The sequence below is a fragment of the Engystomops pustulosus genome, chromosome 1 (assembly GCF_040894005.1).
Source record: "Engystomops pustulosus chromosome 1, aEngPut4.maternal, whole genome shotgun sequence".
Taxonomy (NCBI): Eukaryota; Metazoa; Chordata; class Amphibia; order Anura; family Leptodactylidae; genus Engystomops; species Engystomops pustulosus.
This window is the reverse complement of record NC_092411.1, coordinates 299058871-299086270: the sequence shown is the minus strand read 5'-3', so window position 1 is coordinate 299086270 and position 27400 is coordinate 299058871. Positions and strand designations below refer to the sequence as shown.

Below are 27400 nucleotides of genomic sequence, written 5' to 3'. Positions count from 1 at the left end.
TATATAATGATATATGTACAACTGGTATAACCTGGGGATCTCCTGTATATAATGATATATGTACAGCCGGTATAACCTGGGGATCTCCTGTATATAATGATATTTGTACAGCTGGTATCACCTGGGGATCTCCTGTATATAATGATATATGTACAGCCGGTATAACCTGGGGATCTCCTGTATATAACTACATATGTACAGCCGGTATAACCTTGGGATCTCCTGTATATAATGATATATGTACAGCTGGTATAACCTGGGGATCTCCTGTATATAATGATATATGTACAGCCGGTATAACCTGGGGATCTCCTGTATATAATGATATATGAACAGCCGGTATAACCTGGGGATCTCCTGTATATAGTGATATATGTACAGCCGGTATAACCTGGGGATCTCCTGTATATAGTGATATATGTACAGCCGGTATAACCTGGGGATCTCCTGTATATAATGATATATGTACAGCTGGTATAACCTGGGGATCTCCTGTATATAATGATATATGTACAGCCGGTATAACCTGGGGATCTCCTGTATATAATGATATATGTACAGCTGGTATAACCTGGGGATCTCCTGTATATAATGATATATGTACAGCCGGTATAACCTGGGGATCTCCTGTATATAATGATATATGTACAGCCGGTATAACCTTGGGGTTCTCCTGTATATAATGATATATATATACAGCCGGTATAACCTGGGGATCTCCTGTATATAATGATATATGTACAGCCGGTATAACCTGGATATCTCCTGTATATAATGATATATGTACAGCCGCTATAACCTGGGGATCTCCTGTATATAATGATATATGTACAGCCGCTATAACCTGGGGATCTCCTGTATATAATGATATATGTACAGTTGGTATAACCTGGGGATCTCCTGTATATAATGATATATGTACAGCCGCTATAACCTGGGGATCTCCTGTATATAATGATATATGTACAGCCGCTATAACCTGGGGATCTCCTGTATATAATGATATATGTACAGCCGCTATAACCTGGGTATTACTTTGTGTTTAATTTCATGAACTATTTATTCACTGTAAGATAATGTATATTCTTATTACACTGGAGAGGTCCAGAATGATAAGATCTTGGGTAACATGTTGCAGCATCTGTGACGTCTTCATGTTTTGTCCTCCTCTCGGCATCCTTGGATGTGACGCCTGTTATATCTCCGGTCTCCTCTCTATAATATGGTTCAGATGATTTGTCTTTAATACATCATTCACAGAGCGGAGTCTCCCATGATTCACCTCTTCCTGCTTGAGTACAATCTTCCGCTGCTGTGTGTGGTCGGGTTCCTCAGGGGCGGAGCTTCCCAATTATCTTAAACTTTGTAGCAGAAAATACCTGAGCTGTTACCATGGGTGACGTGAGGGTAAGGTCCTCAGTCTCCGCCTCCCGGGACGATTTCTATTCTTAGTGTAAATAAAAAGTAACAAAAAAAAAGTGATGAAAAAAGAGGAGACGCGACTGATGAAGAAAATCCAGGCGGAGGTGGAGACGTCTATAGAGCTGCTGTTACGTGAGCAGAAGCAGTGGTCCCTATAGATCGCCGTTGGTCCTGGTCCTGGTACTGGTTCTGAATCATGTTCCAATTCTAGATGTGATTCTGAAAAAACACAAAGCAGTCATATGATAGTTATATCCCTGTATATAGGGGGCAGTATTATAGTAGTTATATTCCTGTACATAGGGGCAGTATTATAGTAGTTATATTCTTGTACATAGGGGGCAGTATTATAGTAGTTATATTCCTGTACATAGGGGAAGTATTATAGTAGTTATATTCCTGTACATAGGGGGCAGTATTATAGTAGTTATATTCCTGTACATAGGGGGCAGTATTATAGTAGTTATATTCTTGTACATAGGGGGCAGTATTATAGTAGTTATATTCTTGTACATAGGGGGCAGTATTATAGTAGCTATATTCCTGTACATAGGGGGCAGTATTATAGTAGTTATATTCTTGTACATAGGGGACAGTATTATAGTAGTTATATTCTTGTACATAGGGGGCAGTATTATAGTAGTTATATTCCTGTACATAGGGGGCAGTATTATAGTAGTTATATTCCTGTACATAGGGGCAGTATTATAGTAGTTATATTCCTGTACATAGGGGGCAGTATTATAGTAGTTATATCCCTGTACATAGGGGCAGTATTATAGTAGTTATATTCCTGTACATAGGGGGCAGTATTATAGTAGTTATATTCCTGTACATAGGGGCAGTATTATAGTAGTTATATTCCTGTACATAGGGGCAGTATTATAGTAGTTATATTCCTGTACATAGGGGGCAGTATTATAGTAGTTATATCCCTGTACATAGGGGGCAGTATTATAGTAGTTATATTCCTGTACATAGGGGGCAGTATTATAGTAGTTATATTCTTGTACATAGGGGCAGTATTATAGTAGTTATATCCCTGTACATAGGAAGCAGTATTATAGTAGTTATATTCCTGTACATAGGGGCAGTATTATAGTAGTTATATTCTTGTACATAGGGGGCAGTATTATAGTAGTTATATTCCTGTACATAGGAGACAGTATTATAGTAGTTATATTCCTGTACATAGGGGGCAGTATTATAGTAGTTATATTCCTGTACATAGGAGGCAGTATTATAGTAGTTATATTCCTGTACATAGGGGGCAGTATTATAGTAGTTATATCCCTGTACATAGGGGGCAGTATTATAGTAGTTATATTCCTGTACATAGGGGGCAGTATTATAGTAGTTATATTCCTGTACATAGGGGGCAGTATTATAGTAGTTATATTCCTGTACATAGGGGGCAGTATTATAGTAGTTATATTCCTGTACATAGGGGGCAGTATTATAGTAGTTATATTCCTGTACATAGGGGGCAGTATTATAGTAGTTATATTCCTGTACATAGGGGGCAGTATTATAGTAGTTATATTCCTGTACATAGGAGGCAGTATTATAGTAGTTATATTCCTGTACATAGGAGGCAGTATTATAGTAGTTATATTCTTGTACATAGGGGGCAGTATTATAGTAGTTATATTCTTGTACATAGGGACAGTATTATAGTAGTTATATTCCTGTACATAGGGGCAGTATTATAGTAGCTATATTCCTGTACATAGGAGGCAGTATTATAGTAGTTATATTCTTGTACATAGGGGGCAGTATTATAGTAGTTATATTCCTGTACATAGGGGCAGTATTATAGTAGTTATATTCCTGTACATAGGGGGCAGTATTATAGTAGTTATATCCCTGTACATAGGGGCAGTATTATAGTAGTTATATTCCTGTACATAGGGGGCAGTATTATAGTAGTTATATTCCTGTACATAGGGGCAGTATTATAGTAGTTATATTCCTGTACATAGGGGCAGTATTATAGTAGTTATATTCCTGTACATAGGGGGCAGTATTATAGTAGTTATATCCCTGTACATAGGGGGCAGTATTATAGTAGTTATATCCCTGTACATAGGGGGCAGTATTATAGTAGTTATATTCCTGTACATAGGGGGCAGTATTATAGTAGTTATATTCCTGTACATAGGGGGCAGTATTATAGTAGTTATATTCTTGTACATAGGGGGCAGTATTATAGTAGTTATATTCTTGTACATAGGGGGCAGTATTATAGTAGTTATATTCTTGTACATAGGGGGCAGTATTATAGTAGTTATATCCCTGTACATAGGGGGCAGTATTATAGTAGTTATATTCCTGTACATAGGGGCAGTATTATAGTAGTTATATTCCTGTACATAGGGGGCAGTATTATAGTAGTTATATAGTAGTCACTTTTTCAGTCCTTCAGTTTCTTGTTTGGTCAATCCTGATGATGATGTATAGAAACTTTGTTTCCGAAGATCGACCACCAAGTCTTTATCTCCTAGTTTCCCGGGTACAAGACTTACCCGTGACTCCTGCAGGTAGGACTGTGACATTGAGCAGGATTGAGTTTTCATGCGTAGTGTCCATAATGGACATCTTGTACGTCCCCTCGTCCTCCTTGCTCAGGTGTTTAATGGTCAGTGTCCCGGTCTCTGGATCCACAGTCATGCGATTTTCATATCCGTTTTCTGGGAACGTGCTGTAGTTGTTCTCCGAGCGTCTAGTGCAGATAACTAAGTCCCTAGCTTTTGGATGAACCATGATCCACCGTATCTGGAGCCAGTCTGTTGTGTTGCTGGCCTCGTAGGACACCGCCAGTGTGATGGAGTCGTTTTCATAGCCGGTGACTTGAGGGTAAGCGGAGATGTTGAGAGCTCCTACAAAACCTGGGGAAGACATTGGGAAATTATCCCACTGACCACCTCACCTACCTAGAGGTTGTCCCGACATGAGTATCAGCCGCCGAGAGACAGAGTTATCAGGCAAAACGAGCTGAGGTCAGGACAGGCAGGTGATGGACAGATCAAGGCAAGGCAGGCGACATGGGGTCATAGGTCGGAGAGAAGTCAGGAAACGGCAGTAGGGAATGGGATATTGTAAGGCAGATCCACACAAACTACTGAACAGACTTGTGATCAGGACCACCACCAGTGACTTATTCCTAAATGAGACCCTGGATGAGGGACTGTAGGTCGTACTGATCACTAAACATCTAATTAACCGGTTAAGGACCGGGCCCTTTCCTGTTTTTTTTTCATGTCCATTTTTCACTCCCCACCTTCAAAAATCTATAACTTTTTTATTTTTCCATGTACAGAGCTGTGTGATGACTTGTTTTCTGTGTAACAAATTGCACTTCACAGTGATGGTATTAAATATTCCATGCCGTGTACTCGGAAGCGGGAAAAAAATTCCAAATGCAGTAAAAATGGTGAAAAAACGCGTTTGCGCCATTTCCTTGTGGGCTTGGATATTACGTCTTTCACTGAGCGCCCCAAATGACAGGTCTGCTTTATTCTTTGGGTCGGTACGATTAAGGGGATACCAAATTTGTATAGGTTATATAATGTTTTCATACATTTACAAAAATTAAAACCTCCTGTACAAAAGTTTTTTTTGTTGATTTTGCCATTTCTGGCGCTAATAACTTTTTTATACTTTGTAGTACGGAGCTGTGGGTGGTGTCATTTTTTGCGACATTTGATAATATTTCCAATGATATCATTTTAAGGACTGTACGACTTTTTGATCACTTTTTATAGATTTTTTTTTTAATATTTTTCAAAATGGCAAAAAAGTGCCATTTTTTACTTTGGGCGCTATTTTCGGTTACGGGGTTAAACACAGTGAAAAAATGTTATTATATTTTGATAGATCGGACATTTTTGGACGCGGCGATACCTAATGTGTTTATGATTTTTACTGTTTATTTATATTTATGTCAGTTCTAGGGAAAAGGGGGGTGATTTGAATTTTTAGGTTTTTTTATTATAATTTTTTTAAAAACTTTGTCTTATTTTTATTTTTAATATTTTACAGACTCCCTAGGGTACTTTAACCCTAGGTTGTCTGTACGATCATATAATATACTGCCATACTGCAGTATATGGGGATTTTCCTCCTCATTCATTATAATGTTAAAACGGAATAGCCTCGGGTCTTCCAAAGACCCAAGGCTACCATGGAGACGGATCGCCGTTCCCCGATGACGTCGTGGGAAGCGACGATCCCAGGCAAGATGGCGGCACCCATGCGCCGCTATCTTTTTGAGGCTGCCGGTAGCTTTCCTGGCAGCGATCACTGCGATCGGTGCTGGCAATATGCAGCAAAGACTTACCGGCTATGGAGAGGGCTCAGCCCGTGAGCTCTCTCCATGCACCGGGACCCGACCGCTGCCGTGAATACACGGTGGGCGGTTGCAAACCAGTTAAAATAGGATAGACTATAGAACTTGGGACTTTGGTAAATTTATCTTTCATTTCTATGCCCCCCTCATGGGTTACATCCTCTCAGCCACATTTTAGATGTTCAGAAACTTGCATCATGTGATCAATGAGCCTTGGCAAGACCCTGCCCCTGCAGAGCCATCTGCTACTCCCCTGACCTTCCTGGCTCTTCTGTCTCCTTTCTCTCTTCTAGATGTCGTCCTCTGCCACATGTCTCCACCTCACACTCTGAATGTTCTCCAGACTCTTCAGTCTCCTCCAGATCCCTCTGTACCCGTTCCATCCATAGTCTCCCCTTAAAGAGAACCCGTCATGCAAAATAACCCCCCTAAACTAAATATATTATCATAAACTGCCACTAGAGAGCATTGCCTCTATCCCTTCATTGTCCCTCTACATGCCTGTAATCCTAAGCAATGAGGTCCTAAAGCTGTATGCAAATGACCTGTGAAATGTCCAATGAAGCATTAGCATATTCAAGCTGTCCACGATATTCATGAGTGGGAGGCACAGCCACACCCCCAGTGCATGACTGACAGCCTGTATAATGATGTGAGGCTGTATAATGATGTGCTTCCTGGTGCTGGCGCCCCCTGCAGCCTGTGTGTGTATGAGATACTCCTATACACATGACTGACAGCCTGTATAATGATGTGAGGCTGTATAATGATGTGCTTCCTGGTGCTGGCGCCCCCTGCAGTCTGTGTGTGTGTATAGGAGAGATACAGCAGCTCCAGGATGCAGCCATGTTACAGCAGAACATGTCAGGTACTTGTGTAGCTGATGTCTGTGTCTCTCACCTGTATATTAGGAGGATGCAGCATGTCAGCAGATGCAGCACACACACCAGCAATGCTTTACTATACATTACACACCGACATGAGCAGGGGGAGGAGAGGGGAGGGGGAACAGGGGTGACATCACTGCCTCTGACCATGTGACCAGCCTCATTTACATGATAAAAAATAGATGATTTTACAATGAATAATGTATGAAATAACTAGATAAAGGCTGGGATGGATCCTTGTGAGCTGCTCCAACAGGAAGAGGTGACAGGACAAGTGACACAGACCTGATGACAGGCGTCCTTTAAGGACTTTTTGATTGGACATAAATTTTGACATGTAAATGCACTTCACTTCACGTGGTTTTGGGACTGTGGGTGGAAATGACTCTTAGGATATGAAAGTGTCAAAGAACGATAAGAGATGAACTGCATGTAGTGAGAGGTTTGGACATGTGCTACAAATGTAAGTGCGCTGTACGTGTGGCCCGTATTCAGGAGTGTATAAGCTCAGGAGCCACGGAGGTTATGGGGTGCGGTCCTCACAATGTTCTGAGGGCTGCACTGTGGGGGTTGTAGATGTGAAGACACCGTAGGGTTAATACAACTATATTCTCAGTTTCACCTTTACATGGAAAGTATGAGGAAATCTAAACCAAAACCACATCCTGACCAGACCCCCGACACAGCGCCACGTCATCCGCTAAGCCACGGCAACATGTAAGGTGGCCTGGTTACTGCAGGATAGTGCGGGGGAGGGGATGGTTACCTGCTACATTACTATCTGCCATGTATTCACCTCATATCATCTATCTCTATCATCATTTATCTCAATACTTTAATAAAACCATCAACAAATTATTGAATAAAGTAAACCTGAGAGTAATTTAGTGCATTCACATCATATTGGGGCTCATTTACTTACCCGGTCCAGTGGCGTTCCTGCAGTGCATTGTCCGATGAGGCTTCGGGTCTTCCGGGATTCACTAAGGTTGTGCGCCCGATGTCCACCTGGTGTCGCTGCTGCGCCGAGGTCTGCCGGAGTTCACCTTCTTCTTCCTGGTGCATGTGAGTGCTTGGGCTTGCGACACAAATAGTTTTTTTTAAATTCTTTTTCCGAATCCGTCGGGTTGTCCGACGGCCACGCCCCCCGATTTCTGTCACGTGAAAGCCGGCACCGATGCGGCACAATCCGTTCGCATGCGCCAAAATCCCGAGGCAATTCAGTGCAAATCGGAAATATTCGGGAAACCCGACGAAAGTGTGGTGTTCGGACCCTTAGTAAATGACCCCCATTGTGTGGAGCATTGAGGGAGATGTAATAATCAGTCTGTCTTCAGACCAGTGGGGAGGAGGACTAGACAGTTCTCTGCTGCGTGCCGGACCATGGATCCCCGCGTGTCTGGTGCCGGACCATGGATCCCCGCGTGTCTGGTGCCGGACCATGGATCCCCGCTTGTCTGGTGCCGGACCATGGATCCCCGCGTGTCTGGTGCCGGACCATGGATCCCCGCGTGTCTGGTGCCGGATGATGGGGTCGTCATGATTTGAACATTCTCAGATTGGGGTGACGTTACCAGTGGAGGCCACAGGGGTCAGCATTGAGTCCACTTTTTAATATTTTTGTTAATGACCTTGTTGTGGGTTTTCAATTGAGTTTCAATATTTGCAGATGATACTAAGCTCTGTAAAGTACTTAATACAGAGAAGGATTTGTGGAAGCTTGAGGAGTGGGCAAAGAAATGGCTGATGAGGTTTAATGTAGATAAATGTAAAGTTATGCACTTGGGTCAAGGAAATGAAAATTAAATTATTAAATGTGTTAAATGATAAAATTATTGGTAAAACTGATGGAGAAAAAGACTTGGAGGTATTGGGGGATAGTATACTTACCCGGTCCATTCGCGATCCAGCGGCACGTTCTCTGCGGTGGATTCGGGTCCGGCCGGGATTCACTAAGGCAGTTCCTCCGATGTCCACCAGGTGGCGCTGCTGCGCTGAAGTTCCCCGGAATGCACTGATCTTCACCAAGCCAGACCGAGTGAAGGTAAGCGCGAGTCCCGCGACACTTTTTTTTTTTTTTAAATGCGGCGTTTCTTACGAATACGTCGGGTTTTCGTTTGGCCACGCCCCTCCATTTCCGTCGCGTGCATGCCAGCGTCGATGCGCCACAATCCGATCGTGTGCACCAAAATCCTGGGGCAATTCATGGAAAATCGGCGCAAATCGGAAATATTCGGGTAACACGTCGGGAAACCGTGAATCGGGCCCTTAGTAAATGACCCCCATAGTCTGATAAAAACCTGGAGCACGGCCCTTAGTAAATTCGCCCCATTTTGGACAGTTTTTGGCACCAGTGTATAAAAAGGGCAGAGAAGAGCAACCAAGAGCATTGGGGAAATGTGTGGACTAGAATAAAAGGACAGATGCCAAATTTTGGGATTATTCAGTTTAGAAAAAGGGTGGCTAGGTGAGTACAGCATTACAATGTACAAATACCATCACCATAAACAGGGGGGATCCTCTACACCTTGAGGAGAGGTGGTTCTACCATCACCATAGACAGGGGCATCCTCTAAACCTAGAGGAGAGGAGGGTCTACCATCACCATAGACAGGGGGCATCCTCTACACCTAGAGGAGAGGAGGTTCTACCATCACCATAGACAGGAGGCATCCTCTACACCTAGAGGAGAGGAGGTTCTACCATCACCATAGACAGGGGGCATCCTCTACACCTAGTGGAGAGGAGGTTCTACCATCACCATAGACAGGGGGATCCTCTACACCTAGAGGAGAGGAGGTTCTACCATCACCATAGACAGGGGGCATCCTCTACGCCTAGAGGAGAGGAGGTTCTACCATCACCATAGACAGGGGGCATCCTCTACACCTAGAGGAGAGGAGGTTCTACCATCACCATAGACAGGGGGCATCCTCTACACCTTGGGGAGAGGTGGTTCTACCATCACCATAGACAGGGGGCATCCTCTACACCTAGAGGAGAGGAGGTTCTACCATCACCATAGACAGGGGGCATCCTCTACACCTAGAGGAAAGGAGGTTCTACCATCACCATAGACAAGGGGCATCCTCTACACATAGAGGAGAGGAGGTTCTACCATCACCATAGACAGGGGCATCCTCTACACCTAGAGGAGAGGAGGTTCTACCATCACCATAGACAGGGGGCATCCTCTAAACCTAGAGGAGAGGAGGGTCTACCATCACCATAGACAGGGGGCATCCTCTACACCTAGAGGAGAGGAGGGTCTACTATCACCATAGACAGGGGGCATCCTCTACACCTAGAGGAGAGGAGGTTCTACCATCACCATAGACAGGGGGCATCCTCTACACCTAGAGGAGAGGAGGTTCTACCATCACCATAGACAGGGGGCATCCTCTACACCTAGAGGAGGGGAGGTTCTACCATCACCATAGACAGGGGGCATCCTCTACACCTAGAGGAGAGGTGGTTCTACCATCACCATAGAGAGGGGACAACCTCTACACCTAGAGGAGAGGAGGTTCTACCATCACCATAGACAGGAGGCATCCTCTACACCTAGAGGAGAGGAAGTTCTACCATCACCATAGACAGGGGACATCCTCTACACCTAGAGGAGAGGAAGTTCTACCATCACCATAGACAGGGGACATCCTCTATACCCAGAGGAGAGGAGGTTCTACCATCACCATAGACAGGGGGCATCCTCTACACCTAGAGGAGAGGAGGATCTACCATCACCATAGACAGGGGACATCCTCTACACCTAGACGAGAGGCGGTTCTACCATCACCATAGACAGGGGCATCCTCTACACCTAGAGGAGAGGAGGTTCTACCATCACCATAGACAGGGGGCATCCTCTACACCTAGAGGAGAGGAGGTTCTACCATCACCATACACAGGGGGCATCCTCTACACCAGTGATGGCGAACCTTTTAGAGACAGAGTGCCCAAACTACAACAAAGACCCACTTATTTATCGCGAAGTGCCAACACAGAAATTTAATTAGTGATTTATACTCCCTGTTCTGTCACAACTTTCATTCATATCAGCACCTGAGGACACCAATAAAGCAGAAAATAGAAGAAATTTGGATGGTCATTGTAGTTTCCCTCCAGGATCCAATAAACAGGAAGAATTGTCAGGGCCGGAGCAGGAGCTACAATGATAATGCAGATCTGTCCACACCTTCCCACTCCTCCAGTAGTCCCAAGTAGCACTGTCACTTTAAAATAGCTCTGTGCACAGCAAGTCCTGGGCTGTCTGGAACTGCAGGAAGATACCTGGAGTCTTCTCTGGTCATGACCTGGGTGCCCACAGAGAGGGCTCTGAGTGCCACCTCTGGCACCCGTGCCATAGGTTCGCCACCACTACACCTAGAGGAGAGGAGGTTCTACCATCACCATAGACAGGGGGCATCCTCTACACCTAGAGGAGAGGAGGGTCTACCATCACCATAGACAGGGGGCATCCTCTACACCTAGAGGAGAGGAGGTTCTACCATCACCATAGACAGGGGACATCCTCTACACCTAGTGGAGAGGAGGTTCTACCATCACCATAGACAGGGGGCATCCTCTACACCTAGAGGGGAGGAGGCTCTACCATCACCATAGACAGGGGGCATCCTCTACACATAGAGGAGAGGCGGTTCTACCATCACCATAGACAGGGGGCATCCTCTACACATAGAGGAGAGGCGGTTCTACCATCATCATAGACAGGGGGCATCCTCTACACCTAGAGGAGAGGAGGTTCTACCATCACCATAGACAGGGGGCATCCTCTACACCAAGAGGAGAGGAGGTTCTACCATCACCATAGACAGGGGACATCCTCTACACCTAGAGGAGAGGGGGTTATACCATCACCATAGACAGGGGACATCCTCTACACCTAGAGGAGAGGAGGTTCTACCATCACCATAGACAGTGGACATCCTCTACACCTAGAGGAGAGGAGGTTCTACCATCACCATTGACAGGGGACATCTTCTACACCTAGAGGAGGGGAGGTGCTACCATTACCATAGACAGGGGCCATCCTCTACACCTAGAGGAGAGGAGGTTCTACCATCACCATAGACCGGGGACATCCTCTACACCTAGAGGAGAGTAGGTTCTACCATCACCATAGACCGGGGGCATCCTCTACATGTACAGCAGAGGAGTTTCTACCATCACCATACACAGAAGGCATCCACCATGAGCATTGTGGTCATACATTCAGAGGTCCTTGATCCCTCCTTCCATGGGGTCACCCCTGCCCTTATCTGTCCCTGGTCCCGTAGTGAATGTGTGAACTCTACTGGGCCATAACCTGCACTCACCCTCCAAATTCCATGTATACATCTGCGGGTTCACTTACCTGTCAGGATACACAGCATGGGGAGAACGTAGGGGGGACACATGGCGAACCCGGGGTCTAAGACTGTTCTGCCAGGTGCACGTCTCTGCTTACAAGAGAAGAAATGAAAGTATCAGGTATTTCCTGCATGAGAAGACTCCGAGAGAAAGTACAAGCAGACCTGGGGGAGATTTATCACAAGTGTCTGAGATCAGAACTTTTCAACCTGCTCCTGGCAACAAGTCAGAGCTCAGCTTTCATTTTATGTGGGAAAATAAAAGTTCTGAGTTCTGATTGGTTGTAATGAGTAACGGTTTTGCTTTCAGACACTGCTGATAAATTTCCCCTGAGTGGCAATAAAGAGAAGACAACAGAGGCCACAGGACCCGATCTTTGTCCCACCAGGTCCCAGGGCAAAACAGGGACACGGGATTGTTTCTCCAGGCTGATCCTGTTGCTGCTACCACAGTTGCGTCTGGTGGATAGCTACCGTCATCTGCTCCTGGACTCTGGTGGATAGCTACCCTCATCCACCCCTGGACTCTGGTGGATAGCTACCCTAGTCTGCCCCTGGGCTCTGGTGGATAGCTAGCCTAGTCTGCCCCTGGGCTCTGGTGGATAGCTAGCCTCATCTGCCCCTGAGCTCTGGTGGATAGCTACCCTCCTCCGCCCCTGAGCTCTGGTGGATAGCTAGACTAATCTGCCCCTGAGCTCTGGTGGATAGTTACCCTACTCTGCCCCTGACTCTGGTGAATAGCTACCCGCATCTGCCTCTGGGCTCTGGTGGATAGCTACCCTAGTCTGCCCCTGGGCTCTGGTGGATAGCTACCCTAGTCTGCCCCTGGGCTATGGTGGATTGTGGCCCAAATCTGTCCGCAGTCGCTGGTGAATAGTTATTCCAGTTTGCTGACAGCTGTTGATGGATTTTTACCTCTGTTTGACTCCAGGTTCTGATGGATTTTGACCCCAGGCTTTGGGGAATTGTTTCTCTAGCCTTTCCCTGGTCTTTGGTGAATTGTTACTCCAGTTTGCTCCAAGTCACTGGTATATAGTTGTTCCAGTTTGCCCCAGTCTTTTATGGATGTTTTCCCCCATCTGATTTGTAACCCCAGTCTCTCTTTGGTCTCTGGTGGATGGTTGTGCAACAACCCTGCCAATGCATAGGGTGGGTAGTTGTTGCATATAGCGCCCTCTCCTTGTCAGGATCTGTCAGGTGAGCCTGCACAACTCACTCAGAAGCTACTGCGCTGCTAAACTTTCTAATTACAGTTGGAAACTGCCTGGGAGGGCAAGAGTTAACAGGTGAAATGTTGTTAACCAATGATATCCTTTGTACTATTGTAAAGCATGCTGGAAGCTGATTGGAGAGTGCTGCCACTTGGCCATGGGAGTATAAGAACCCATTGTGGGCAGGAGCACATGGTCTGTCTGAAGTTCTAGTACATTCCAGGAGCAGAATGAGAAGCGGGTCCAGTGTGCATTTCCTGCCGAGCTGCCATACAGACCCACTACCAGAAAGAAGAGGTACCTCCGGCCGCTGTCTGATACCTGAGGGCAAGTCAGGAGACTAGGCTAGAGCAGAGGTACACTGTCCGGACTCGGATCCATCGACCAGGCTACTATCGGGCTGTGAGCAACCCTTCCTGCATACCAGCTTTCTCCTACCAGCTTTCCAGCCTGCTGGACCTACTGCTGATGTTAGGCTGTTGCTTGCTATTCAAGTTCCAATAAGGAACCATTAGTAAGATTTGCACAACCTGCCTCCATGTGATCCCTGGATCAGGCTGATTCACCATCACGGGCTCCCCATGCTCCATCACCGAGAGATTCCCATATGCACCTCAGAGGTTGCCCCAGGGAGAAACCATTGCATCAACCTCTCCCTCCATATTTCTTGCACACACACCACCTGCTGGAGACCTGCCAAGCTGTGGACCCATCCTCCGGTCCATATACTAAGCACTGTGACTATTGCATGCCAAAGGTCGCATAAGCCACCACTATGGTATTCTGGGCCCCGGCTGTCTACAGCCACCGAAGAAAGGCTAGGCCTTGGTGGGGAATGTTGCAGTAGCTTGAGTCTCTCCTTGGTCTGTGGTGGATTGTTGCTCCAGTCTCTCCTTGGTTTCTGGTGGATTGTTGCTCCAGTTTCTCTTTGGTCTCTGGTGGATTGTTGCTCCAGTCTGTCCCTGGTCTCTGGTGGATTGTTGCTCCAGTCTGTCCCTGGTCTCTGGTGGATTGTTGCTCCAGTCTGTCCTTGGTCTCTGGTGGATTGTTGCTCCAGTCTGTCCCTGGTCTCTGGTGGATTGTTGCTCCACTCTGTCCCTGGTCTCTGGTGGATTGTTGCTCCAGTCTCTCCCTGGTCTCTGGTGGATTGTTGCTCCAGTCTGTCCCTGGTCTCTGGTGGATTGTTGCCCCAGTCTCTTCTTGGTCTGTGGTGGATTGTTGCTCCAGTCTCTCTTTGGTCTCTGGTGGATTGTTGCTCCAGTCTGTCCCTGGTCTCTGGTGGATTGTTGCTCCAGTCTGTCCCTGGTCTCTGGTGGATTGTTGCTCCAGTCTGTCCCTGGTCTCTGGTGGATTGTTGCTCCACTCTGTCCCTGGTCTCTGGTGGATTGTTGCTCCAGTCTGTCCCTGGTCTCTGGTGGATTGTTGCTCCACTCTGTCCCTGGTCTCTGGTGGATTGTTGCTCCAGTCTGTCCTTGGTCTCTGGTGGATTGTTGCTCCAGTCTGTCCCTGGTCTCTGGTGGATTGTTGCTCCACTCTGTCCCTGGTCTCTGGTGGATTGTTGCTCCAGTCTCTCCCTGGTCTCTGGTGGATTGTTGCTCCAGTCTGTCCTTGGTCTCTTGTGGATTGTTGCTCCAGTCTCTCCTTGGTATCTGGTGGATTGTTGCTCCAGTCTCTCTTTGGTCTCTGGTGGATTGTTGCTCCAGTCTGTCCCTGGTCTCTGGTGGATTGTTGCTCCAGTCTGTCCCTGGTATCTGGTGGATTGTTGCTCCAGTCTGTCTTTGGTCTCTGGTGGATTGTTGCTCCAGTCTGTCCTTGGTCTCTGGTGGATTGTTGCTCCAGTCTGTCTTTGGTCTCTGGTGGATTGTTGCTCCAGTCTCTCTTTGGTCTCTGGTGGATTGTTGCTCCAGTCTGTCCCTGGTCTCTGGTGGATTGTTGCTCCAGTCTGTCCCTGGTCTCTGGTGGATTGTTGCTCCAGTCTCTCCTTGGTTTCTGGTGGATTGTTGCTCCAGTCTCTTTGTTCTCTGGTGGATTGTTGCTCCAGTCTGTCCTTGGTTTCTGGTGGATTGTTGCTCCACTCTGTCCCTGGTCTCTGGTGGATTGTTGCTCCACTCTGTCCCTGGTCTCTGGTGGATTGTTGCTCCAGTCTCTCCTTGGTTTCTGGTGGATTGTTGCTCCAGTCTCTCCTTGGTTTCTGGTGGATTGTTGCTCCAGTCTCTCCTTGGTTTCTGGTGGATTGTTGCTCCAGTCTCTCCCTGGTCTCTGGTGGATTGTTGCTCCAGTCTGTCCCGGGTCTCTGGTGGATTGTTGCTCCAACTTGTTCCTGGTCTCTGGTGGGTTGTTGCCCCAGTTTTCTCCATTTTGTGCTGGTTTTACCGTGGAATGACATTATAGACATTTAGCGTAAAATGAAGGATTTACACCTCCAAATAGTGAGTCTTCTGTATCTCTTTGTTAGTTATAAGAATCTTCCAGCCTGTGATTTTGAGACCCATTCATCTGCACATCAGGTAAGAGTGTGTACTGCATTTACTATAAAGGAAATTATTTCTGAGATAAATAATCGGACTGAATGTCTATCCACATGATCTGTCCAGTGGTCACACATCTTCCTAGGATCTCTTGGTCCCCTTCTCCCACGCCACAGACCTCACCATATAATCATCTCTGTGTTCTCCCTGCACAAGATAAAGGAGGATCCCCCAAGGAGAAATAACTCACAGCTGTAACAGAGGATCAGATATTAATATAAATCCACAAAATGTCCATAAACCTTTCTCCAAGCCAAGAGGAACCTGCTGACAAACTACAAGAGAGACCACGGAAAGGTCAGGTGGCGTCCACACTGCGGGCCTAAATATCTAATGTCTCCTGGTGGAAGACCAGACACTGCTGAGCACAAAATCAATAGAAGAGTGAAATCTTCAGATGTATCTAGAGCGTACAAAACCACAAAGGGAATCAAGAGTATTCAGGTCCAACAAGTCAATACTTTGAGAGAAATCCCATAAAAATAAATAACACACATAATTAAAAACATTATTGATGACACTCCAAAAAAGATTGTATTGCCATCTGGCCGGTCAGGTCTGGGAGTCTGTGGACCCTCTGGACCACCGCGGGAGATGGTACTAGCCGACCTGGGACTGGAGTTTAAGTGGCACCCGCTCTTCACCAGAGCCTGCCGCAAATCGGGATGGGCTAGCTGCGGCATGGTACCACCAGGTCGTTCCACAGGTGCAACAAGCCCGCGGTGGCTGCCAAGGTAGTAACACAGGAGACTGTCTGTCTGTACCCGGGATGACGACAGTAGAATAGCACAGGAAGGCATACAGGACTCACGTCAGGAATCACAGGAGCTGGCACACGGATCAGGCACACAGGAACGGACTGGCACACAGGAACTCAGGAATCACATGAACGGACTGGCATGCAGGAATCACAGGAACGGACCGGCACATAGGAACGCAGGACCACAGGAATGGACTGGCATGCAGGAACTCAGGAATCACATGAACGGACTGGCATGCAGGAACGGACTGGCACACAGGAATGGACTGGCACACAGGAACTCAGGAATCACATGAACGGACTGGCATGCAGGAATCACAGGATACACAGGGGAGCTTTCTCTTCAGGGAATTTGGAAGATCCGGCAAGGGTCACAGGAAGAGGCAGGAATTTATATCAGGCTGGCCCTTTAAAACTTAGTGAGCTGGCATGCGCGCGCCCTTTGAGATGGGGACGTATGCGCCGAGCAGCAGAGATCGCGCTGGAGCCAGGGGAGGTAAGCGGTGCTGGGCTCCGAGGGTACACAGAGAGGCATGGGTGCACCTGCGATCAGAGACTGGGATCCTGGGAGCACCCGTGACATGGCCCATATGGAAAAAGTGCAAAAATGTAATGTAATGCAAAAAATGTAAGTGCAAAGTGCATGTAAACGCTAATGGGGAACATATCAGTGTCTCATGATGACTATAAATGCGGCACCGTGGCCATATGTGATGTGTACCCAGTATGAAGGAACATATAAGAATTGATTACACATTCGCATTCAAAGAACTCCTAGGTCCTCGGCTGTGGGCGATAGTTACCACCGCTTCCTCATGGGACATAACACTGTACAACACTGTGTTTTTAGCAATTACAAGAAAAAAAAATGAAATACTGTAAAAAATTTAGAAGATCTTATTACAACTACCAAAAAAAAAAAAAAATTTGGGAGAGAATTATAGGATTTTCATCAAAAATAAAATAAATACCTTGAAACAACAACAAAAACTTATCCGAAATCAATCGTAAAGAAGAAATTTCTGAGTGTGAATCGGCACAAAGTCTCCATCAGTTTCCCGGACGGTTACAGATGTTTCAGATTGTGATGATGGAGAATACAAACAGCTAATGAAAAAACAGAAAAAACTGAAATGTAAGAAACAACAAATTAAAAAAAGCCACAAAAACACAAATGAAAAGTCTCAGAACGGACAAAATGCAAACGGAACCCAAATAATAATAGTAAATAATAAATAATAATAGTAAATAATAAATAATAATTGTAAATAATAAATAATAATAGTAAATAATAAATAATAATTGTAAATAATCCTGGTTCTAAGAACGTAAGTGAAGAATATAATGTGATAACCTTTCTCCTTGTCCTTACATCTTATCTAAAGGATCACATTTCAAACCATCAACTACAATGAAAGGTCACACCATTAACCCCTTCCTGCTGAGGCCCTTCTTCAATTTTGCATTTTACATTCTTCACTCCCCTCCCCTAAAAAATCTATAACTTTTTTATTTTTCCCTGTACAGCGCTGTGTGAGGACTTGTTTTCTGCGTAACAAATTGCACTTCGTAGTGATGGTATTTAATATTCAATATCTGGTGCTGGGAAGTGGGAAAAAAATTCCAAATGCAGTGAAATTGGTGAAAAACCGCATTTGCGCCATTTTCTTGTGGGCTTGGACATTACGTCTTTCACTGTGCTCCACAAATGACAGGTCTGCTTTATTCTTTGGGTCGGTGCGATCACGGGGATAACAAATTTATACAGGTTTTATAATGTTTTCATACATTTACAAAAATTAAAACCTCCTGTACAAATGTTTTTTTTTTTTATTTTGCCATCTTCTGGCGCCAATTTTCATACTTTGTTGCCCGGAGCTGCGGGTGGTGTCATTTTTTGTGACTTTTGATGACGTTTTCAATGTTATCATTCTTCGGACTGTGCGACCTTGTGATCAATTTTTATTTAATTTTTAACTTTGGGCATTATTTGAAAAATGGTTGAAAAACCGTTGTTCTATTTTGATCAGGGATTTTCAGACACTTTGATACCTAATGTGTTTATGATTTTTACTTTTTATTTTTTAGATCAGTTCTAGGGAAAGGTGATTAGATTTTTTTTTAGGTTTTTTAATATTTCTACTATTTTTATTAGAATCCAGAATCTCACAAGAAAAGGAAAATGAAACCTCCAATAGGAACACCGGGGCAGATTTAGTTACCCGTCCCGCCGCAATCCCCGATGTGCGTTGTCCGGCGAGGATTCGGGTCCGGCGCAATTCACTAAGGTCGTGCGTCCAATATCCAGCATGTGTTGCTTCTGCCGCGAGGTCGGCCGGAGTTCACCTTCCTCTTCCCGGTGCATGTAAGTGCTGATCTTGCGACACAATTTCATTTTTAAATTCTGCGGTTTGTCCGAATCCATCGGGTTGTCCAACGGCCAAGCCCCCCAATTTCTGTCGCACGCAAGCCGGCACTGATGCGCCACAATCCGAGCATGCACCAAAAACCCGGGGCAATTCGGTGCAAAATGGAAATATTCGGGAAAGCCGACGGAATCGCAGTCCTCGGACCCTTAGTAAATGAGCCCCATTGTCTTACTCTAAATTGTAATTTTAAAGAGGATCTCTCCCCTCCCTCACATGTGAAGATTATAATCCATTCTGTATGAGGGGGCTACGCAGATTCGTGGGCTCTCTGGATTCTCTTTCTAGCCCCCGCAGTTGTGGAGATATCAGTCCTAGTATCTGACCATTCTAATCTGTGTTTGGTTAGAGAGGAGGAGCTGAAGAAGAAGGCGTGTGTTATGCTAATCTTCCCTTGTCCAATCAGCAGCGGCCAATGTCAGAAAAGTTACTATGCACACTGTGGTGTAACTAGGAATGAGTGCCCCCCCCCCCCTCCCGTATATATATGTCAATCTGAGTATAAACCGAGGTATATAATTTTATCACAAATAACTGGAGAAAAATATTTACTTGAGTATAAGCCTGGGGTGGAAAATGCAGCCGCTACTCTTAAATAAAATATGGCCTCCCCTCACTAATGACATGTCCCAGCAGTGGCCTCCCCTCACCAATAACATATCCTAGCAGTGGCCTCCCCTCACTAATAACATGTCCCAGCAGTGGCCTCCCCTCACCAATAACATATCCTAGCAGTGGCCTCCCCTCACCAATAACATATCCTAGCAGTGGCCTCCCCTCACTAATAACATATCCTAGCAGTGGCCTCCCCTCACTAATAACATATCCTAGCAGTGGCCTCCCCTCACTAATAACATGTCCCAGCAGTGGCCTCCCCTCACCAATAACATATCCTAGCAGTGGCCTCCCCTCACCAATAACATATCCTAGCAGTGGCCTCCCCTCACTAATAACATATCCTAGCAGTGGCCTCCCCTCACTAATAACATGTCCCAGCAGTGGCCTCCCCTCACTAATAACATATCCTAGCAGTGGCATCCCCTCACTAATAACATGTCCCAGCAGCGGCCTCCCCTCACTAATAACATGTCCCAGCAGTGGCCTCCCCTCACCAATAACATGCCCAGCAGCGGCCTCCCCTCACTAATAACATGTCCCAGCAGTGGCCTCCCCTCACCAATAACATGCCCAGCAGCGGCCTCCCCTCACTAATAACATGTCCAGCAGTGGCCTCCCCTCACTAATAACATGTCCTAGCAGCAGCCTCCCCTCACTAATAACATGTCCCAGCAGTGGCCTCCCCTCACCAATAACATGCCCAGCAGCGGCCTCCCCTCACTAATAACATGTCCCAGCAGCGGCCTCCCCTCACCAATAACATGCCCAGCAGCGGCCTCCCCTCACTAATAACATGTCCAGCAGTGGCCTCCCCTCACTAATAACATGTCCCAGCAGCAGCCTCCCCTCACTAATAACATATCCTAGCAGTGGCATCCCCTCACTAATAACATGTCCCAGCAGCAGCCTCCCCTCACTAATAACATGTCCTAGCAGTGGCCTCCCCTCACTAATAACATATCCTAGCAGTGGCCTCCCCTCACTAATAACATGTCCTAGCAGTGGCCTCCCCTCACTAATAACATGTCCTAGCAGTGGCCTCCCCTCACCAATAACATGCCCAGCAGCGGCCTCCCCTCACTAATAACATGTCCAGCAGTGGCCTCCCCTCACTAATAACATGTCCCAGCAGCAGCCTCCCCTCACTAATAACATATCCTAGCAGTGGCATCCCCTCACTAATAACATGTCCCAGCAGCAGCCTCCCCTCACTAATAACATGTCCTAGCAGTGGCCTCCCCTCACCAATAACATGTCCCAGAAGTGGCCTCCCCTCACGAATAACATATCCTAGCAGTGGCCTCCCCTCACTAATAACATGTTCCAGCAGCGGCCTCCCCTCACGGATTAAATGCCCCCGCAGTGGCCCCCTCACTAATTAAATGCACTAGCGGTCTCCCTTCACTAATTAAATGCTAATTTGAGGTGATCATTCTTGTACACTCCATATATATAAGCACAGGTCACCCCTACTCCTACAGTCTGGATGGAAATTTACATTTTCTAATCATTTACACCATTTTCTCTGGATGATTCCCATGTGCACATCTAGCAAGTGGATCATCTCACAGTAGCCAATATAGTAACATTCCCCTCACAGTAGCCTGTTGTCACAGTAATGTTACACAGTAGCCAAAATAATGACATTCCCCTCACAGTAGCCTGTAGTTACAGTAATGTTACACAGTAGCCAATATAGTAACATTCCCCTCACAGTAGCCTGTAGTCCCGATGATGCCACACAGTAGGTAATATAGGGACATTTCCCTCAAAGTAGCCTATAGTCACAGTGATGCCACACAGTAGCCAATATAGCGACACTCCCCTCACAGTAGCCTGTAGTCACAGTGATGCCACACAGTAGCCAATATACCGAAATTCCCCTCACAGTAGCCTGTAGTTACAGTAATGTTACACAGTAGCCAATATAGTAACATTCCCCTCACAGTAGCCTGTAGTCCCGATGATGCCACACAGTAGGTAATATAGGGACATTTCCCTCAAAGTAGCCTATAGTCACAGTGATGCCACACAGTAGCCAATATACCGAAATTCCCCTCACAGTAGCCTGTAGTTACAATGATGCCATACAGTAGCCAATATAGCTACACTCCCCTCACAGTAGCCTGTAGTCCCGGTGATGCCATACAGTAGCCAATATAGCTACACTCCCCTCACAGTAGCCAGTGATATCACTGTGTTACCTGTGATGTTACATAGGACTGCAGGACACATCTACTACATGATCTGTACTCAGATATATCACTGTGTTATCTGTGCTGTTACATAGGACTGCAGGACACATCTACTACATGATCTGTACTCAGAGATATCACTGTGTTATCTGTGGTGTTACATAGGACTGCAGGACACATCTACTACATGATCTGTACTCAGAGATATCACTGTGTTATCTGTGCTGTTACATAGGACTGCACTGTGTTATCTGTGGTGTTACATAGGACTGCAGGACACATCTACTACATGATCTGTACTCAGAGATATCACTGTGTTATCTGTGGTGTTACATAGGACTGCAGGACACATCTACTACATGATCTGTACTCAGAGATATCACTGTGTTATCTGTGGTGTTACATAGGACTGCAGGACACATCTACTACATGATCTGTACTCAGAGATATCACTGTGTTATCTGTGGTGTTACATAGGACTGCAGGACACATCTACTACATGATCTGTACTCAGAGATATCACTGTGTTATCTGTGGTGTTACATGGGACTGCAGGACACATCTACTACATGATCTGTACTCAGAGATATCACTGTGTTATCTGTGCTGTTACATAGGACTGCAGGTCACATCTACTACATGATCTGTACTCAGAGATATCACTGTGTTATCTGTGGTGTTACATAGGACTGCAGGACACATCTACTACATGATCTGTACTCAGAGATATCACTGTGTTATCTGTGGTGTTACATAGGACTGCAGGACACATCTACTACATGATCTGTACTCAGAGATATCACTGTGTTATCTGTGGTGTTACATAGGACTGCAGGACACATCTACTACATGATCTGTACTCAGAGATATCACTGTGTTATCTGTGGTGTTACATAGGACTGCAGGACACATCTACTACATGATCTGTACTCAGAGATATCACTGTGTTATCTGTGGTGTTACATAGGACTGCAGGACACATCTACTACATGATCTGTACTCAGAGATATCACTGTGTTATCTGTGGTGTTACATAGGACTGCAGGACACATCTACTACATGATCTGTACTCAGAGATATCACTGTGTTATCTGTGGTGTTACATAGGACTGCAGGACACATCTACTACATGATCTGTACTCAGAGATATCACTGTGTTATCTGTGGTGTTACATAGGACTGCAGGACACATCTACTACATGATCTGTACTCCGAGAGATATCACTGTGTTATCTGTGGTGTTACATAGGACTGCAGGACACATCTACTACATGATCTGTACTCAGAGATATCACTGTGTTATCTGTGCTGTTACATAGGACTGCAGGACACATCTACTACATGATCTGTACTCAGAGATATCACTGTGTTATCTGTGGTGTTACATAGGACTGCAGGACACATCTACTACATGATCTGTACTCAGAGATATCACTGTGTTATCTGTGCTGTTACATAGGACTGCACTGTGTTATCTGTGGTGTTACATAGGACTGCAGGACACATCTACTACATGATCTGTACTCAGAGATATCACTGTGTTATCTGTGGTGTTACATAGGACTGCAGGACACATCTACTACATGATCTGTACTCAGAGATATCACTGTGTTATCTGTGGTGTTACATAGGACTGCAGGACACATCTACTACATGATCTGTACTCAGAGATATCACTGTGTTATCTGTGGTGTTACATAGGACTGCAGGACACATCTACTACATGATCTGTACTCAGAGATATCACTGTGTTATCTGTGGTGTTACATAGGACTGCAGGACACATCTACTACATGATCTGTACTCAGAGATATCACTGTGTTATCTGTGGTGTTACATAGGACTGCAGGACACATCTACTACATGATCTGTACTCAGAGATATCACTGTGTTATCTGTGGTGTTACATAGGACTGCAGGACACATCTACTACATGATCTGTACTCAGAGATATCACTGTGTTATCTGTGGTGTTACATAGGACTGCAGGACACATCTACTACATGATCTGTACTCAGAGATATCACTGTGTTATCTGTGGTGTTACATAGGACTGCAGGACACATCTACTACATGATCTGTACTCAGAGATATCACTGTGTTATCTGTGGTGTTACATAGGACTGCAGGACACATCTACTACATGATCTGTACTCAGAGATATCACTGTGTTATCTGTGCTGTTACATAGGACTGCAGTACACATCTACTACATGATCTGTACTCAGAGATATCACTGTGTTATCTGTGGTGTTACATAGGACTGCAGGACACATCTACTACATGATCTGTACTCAGAGATATCACTGTGTTATCTGTGGTGTTACATAGGACTGCAGGACACATCTACTACATGATCTGTACTCCGAGAGATATCACTGTGTTATCTGTGGTGTTACATAGGACTGCAGGACACATCTACTACATGATCTGTACTCAGAGATATCACTGTGTTATCTGTGCTGTTACATAGGACTGCAGGTCACATCTACTACATGATCTGTATTCAGAGATATCACTGTGTTATCTGTGGTGTTACATAGGACTGCAGGACACATCTACTACATGATCTGTACTCAGAGATATCACTGTGTTATCTGTGGTGTTACATAGGACTGCAGGTCACATCTACTACATGATCTGTACTCAGAGATATCACTGTGTTATCTGTGGTGTTACATAGGACTGCAGGACACATCTACTACATGATCTGTACTCAGAGATATCAATGTGTTATCTGTAGTGTTACATAGGACTGCAGGACACATCTACTACATGATCTGTACTCAGAGATATCACTGTGTTATCTGTGGTGTTACATAGGACTGCAGGACACATCTACTACATGATCTGTACTCAGAGATATCACTGTGTTATCTGTGCTGTTACATAGGACTGCAGGACACATCTACTACATGATCTGTACTCAGAGAGATATCACTGTGTTATCTGTGGTGTTACATAGGACTGCAGGACACATCTACTACATGATCTGTACTCAGAGATATCACTGTGTTATCTGTGGTGTTACATAGGACTGCAGGACACATCTACTACATGATCTGTACTCAGAGATATCACTGTGTTATCTGTGCTGTTACATGGGACTGCCGGTTCTGTCGGGCCCGGTCTCTCCTCCCGTCAGTGCCTGTAGCTCTCCGGCTCTGCTGCACCTGTGATCACTATCCCGGAGCCCCCGGGTGATTATATGGGGATTACAGCAGATCCGGGGATTATTGAGGAATTCTCATTAATACAATGGGCTGCGGTGGGTGGCATGAGGGTGGTGTGCCAGGCGGTCACCCCCTGCTATGAGGGGCATCACTCCGGGAGGGGGGCTCTGCTGTCACCGCCTCTCTTCTCCTGGATCTACATTTCAGCACCTTGTGGACAGCTCCAGAAGCCGCACTGGAAGCCTTAACCCCTGTGCACATGGAGTGAGCGCCCTCCGCCCCGCACATCGAGGCTGCTCTTCCCTCACTTTTCGCAGTTGCGTCCCTTGTCACTTGCCTCATGTTTAGGGCTCTGGGGCCCCTGGTGTGAGCCCTGGATATGCTCTGGTGTCAGCTGTGAGCGGCGTCGGACTTAGGACCATGAACATCTCCGGTTCCTTAGAGTTCTCCGGATCCCTGGAGTCTTCTGAAGTCGGGTCGGGAGTGAGGGTGGCTCTGCCGCTCTTCCTTACCTTCATCTGTGTCATCGGCTTCTCGGGGAACCTGCTGCTGGTCGCCATCCTCATCCACGACCTGAGGAAGGGCAAGTGCTCGGAGGTGAACTGCCTGGTGGTGAATGTGGGGGCCACCGACCTGCTGCTGCTGCTCTTCTGCATCCCCGTGCGCATTGCCACCTATGCCCAGCAGTCCTGGCTCTTCGGGGGCTTCGTCTGTAGAACCACCGAGTGGTTCCTGCACAGCTGCCTGGCAGGCAAGAGCTTCACCCTGGCGGCCATCGCCCAGGCCCGCTACAGACACGTGGTGACCCCCCCGAAGCTGCTGGGGTTCCGCAGGAGGCGGCTGGTGCTGGAGCTGCTCTGCGCCTGGGCGGTGTCCCTGCTGCTGCCTCTTCCGCACCTGCTCTTCACGCGGCTCCGCAGGGGCAGGCAGGGCTGGACTTGTGGCTTCCACATCCCGGACTATGCCTCCAACTTTATGAACGTCTTCAGTAAGGTGTACCCTCTTCTGGCCTATGTCCTACCCATGATCTTCTCCTTCTGCTGCTACCTGAGGGCTCTCCGCAGGAAGGAGATGCGGAACCGGGCGCCCATCCCCCGGGCCCTCAGCCGCCGGGTCACCTCCATGCTTATGAGTGTCAGCCTTGCATTTGATGCCATGTGGCTCCCAGAGTGGATCGTGTGGGTCTGGTCCCGGCACAGCAGTTATGGCCTCCTGCAGCCCCCCAATGCCCTCATGATCCTGGCCCAGGTGGTCTTGTTCCTGAACTGCACCATTAATCCTGCAGTCTTCGTGGCCGTGTCCGAGGAGTTCAGGGAAGGGCTGAAGAACGTGTGGACCACATGCAGACAGTGCGGTACCACGGGTCCCTCCAGAGGAGAGAATGGCCCCAGCACAGTCCAGACCCTGCACTCCATGTCTTCTCACCGAGCATCTCAAGACTCCAAGATGAAGGAGGACAAGATCCTCCCAGATGTGGAGCACTTCTGGCAGGACCGCAGGAACACCACCGCAGGGGAGGAGACCGACCCCATGCCCTGGGAGCACCAGGAGCAGCCCTGACCCCATCTGTGTGGTGGTGGGGGGTCTCCAGGAGACTGCAGGGGGTGAGGACCAGAAGTGTCTTCAAGCTCAGGCAGAAGGACCAGCACTTGTAGTCCTGCGGCTCATGGGGGCTCAGCCATCCCTGGGGCCACATGAGATGTGAGTGAGGGGCCCCTGGTGCTGTGTAATGTACATGTAATGTTGTGTCCCCAGTGTAGCTGCCCCCGGGGATGGGGCCCCAGCATCCCCCTCTTCTCTATGTTGTAGGCTATGTCATGGGGTGGGGGGGCAGAGAAATGGTTGATGGGACATGTGAGGGACAATGCCTGAATCTATAAATAAAGTGTCTATGGATTGGTGACTCCTCTTCCTTCTGGGATTTGTAGTGCTCCCTACACTTCAATGGGAGGAGCTGCAGAGATGTATATGGGAGGGGGGCACTTACTTTTACTGTCTTCTGGGGTAACAGGTGAATAGTCAGAAAAGACAGAGCTTTGTTATGTGTTAGAGCCATGGATCTAGATGGAGCGCCCCCCAGTGGACACAGGTATATGTTGCCCCAGCTGTCACCTCTGCACCCCCTCCCCCTCCTTCTCCTCTTCTTCACCTCTCTATTCTCTTCTCATCTATCCTCTCACATCTCCTGGGAAGTTGCTTTGTCCTTCTCTCCTGTCATAGTTTTCCCTCCTCCTTTGTTTCAAAACTTTTTTATTATATAATCTCTTTATTCCTGTGCTGTTCCTCCTCCTCCTGTTTCCTCTCCTTTATTCCTGTGCTGTTCCTCCTCCTCCTGTTTCCTCTCCTTTATTCCTGTGCTGTTCCTCCTCCTCCTGTTTCCTCTCCTTTATTCCTGTGCTGTTCCTCCTCCTCCTCCTGTTTCCTCTCCTTTATTCCTGTGCTGTTCCTCCTCCTCCTGTT

General features: G+C 46.6%; 2 protein-coding genes across 2 annotated transcripts; one reads left to right on the top strand and one right to left on the bottom strand.

Annotated features, from left to right (window-relative positions):
• Positions 1-1071: 1071 nt before the first annotated feature.
• On the bottom strand, positions 1072-12186 carry LOC140113972 (uncharacterized). Its single transcript, XM_072132674.1, has 3 exons — positions 12035-12186; positions 3948-4310; positions 1072-1641 (listed from the first exon to the last, which is right to left on the bottom strand). The coding sequence occupies exons 1-3, from the start codon at positions 12075-12077 to the stop codon at positions 1388-1390; spliced, it is 660 nt and encodes a 219-aa protein (XP_071988775.1). The 5' UTR covers positions 12078-12186; the 3' UTR covers positions 1072-1387.
• Positions 12187-25129: 12943 nt separating this feature from the next.
• On the top strand, positions 25130-26844 carry LOC140113956 (G-protein coupled receptor 151-like). The gene has a single exon (XM_072132673.1). It carries the CDS (start codon positions 25361-25363, stop codon positions 26498-26500), a length of 1140 nt encoding a protein of 379 aa, XP_071988774.1. The 5' UTR covers positions 25130-25360; the 3' UTR covers positions 26501-26844.
• Positions 26845-27400: the final 556 nt, after the last annotated feature.

Excerpts from the sequence above, each read along its gene's own strand:
- LOC140113972 (XM_072132674.1), bottom strand. The coding sequence starts at position 12,077 with ATGTGTCCCCCCTACGTTCTCCCCATGCTGTGTATCCTGACAG. Across the intron at positions 4,311-12,034 it reads CATGCTGTGTATCCTGACAG|GTTTTGTAGGAGCTCTCAAC; the intron begins GTAAGTGAACCC and ends TGTCTTCCCCAG. Across the intron at positions 1,642-3,947 it reads CCTACCTGCAGGAGTCACGG|AATCACATCTAGAATTGGAA; the intron begins GTAAGTCTTGTA and ends GTGTTTTTTCAG.
- LOC140113956 (XM_072132673.1), top strand. The coding sequence starts at position 25,361 with ATGAACATCTCCGGTTCCTTAGAGTTCTCCGGATCCCTGGAGTCTTCT.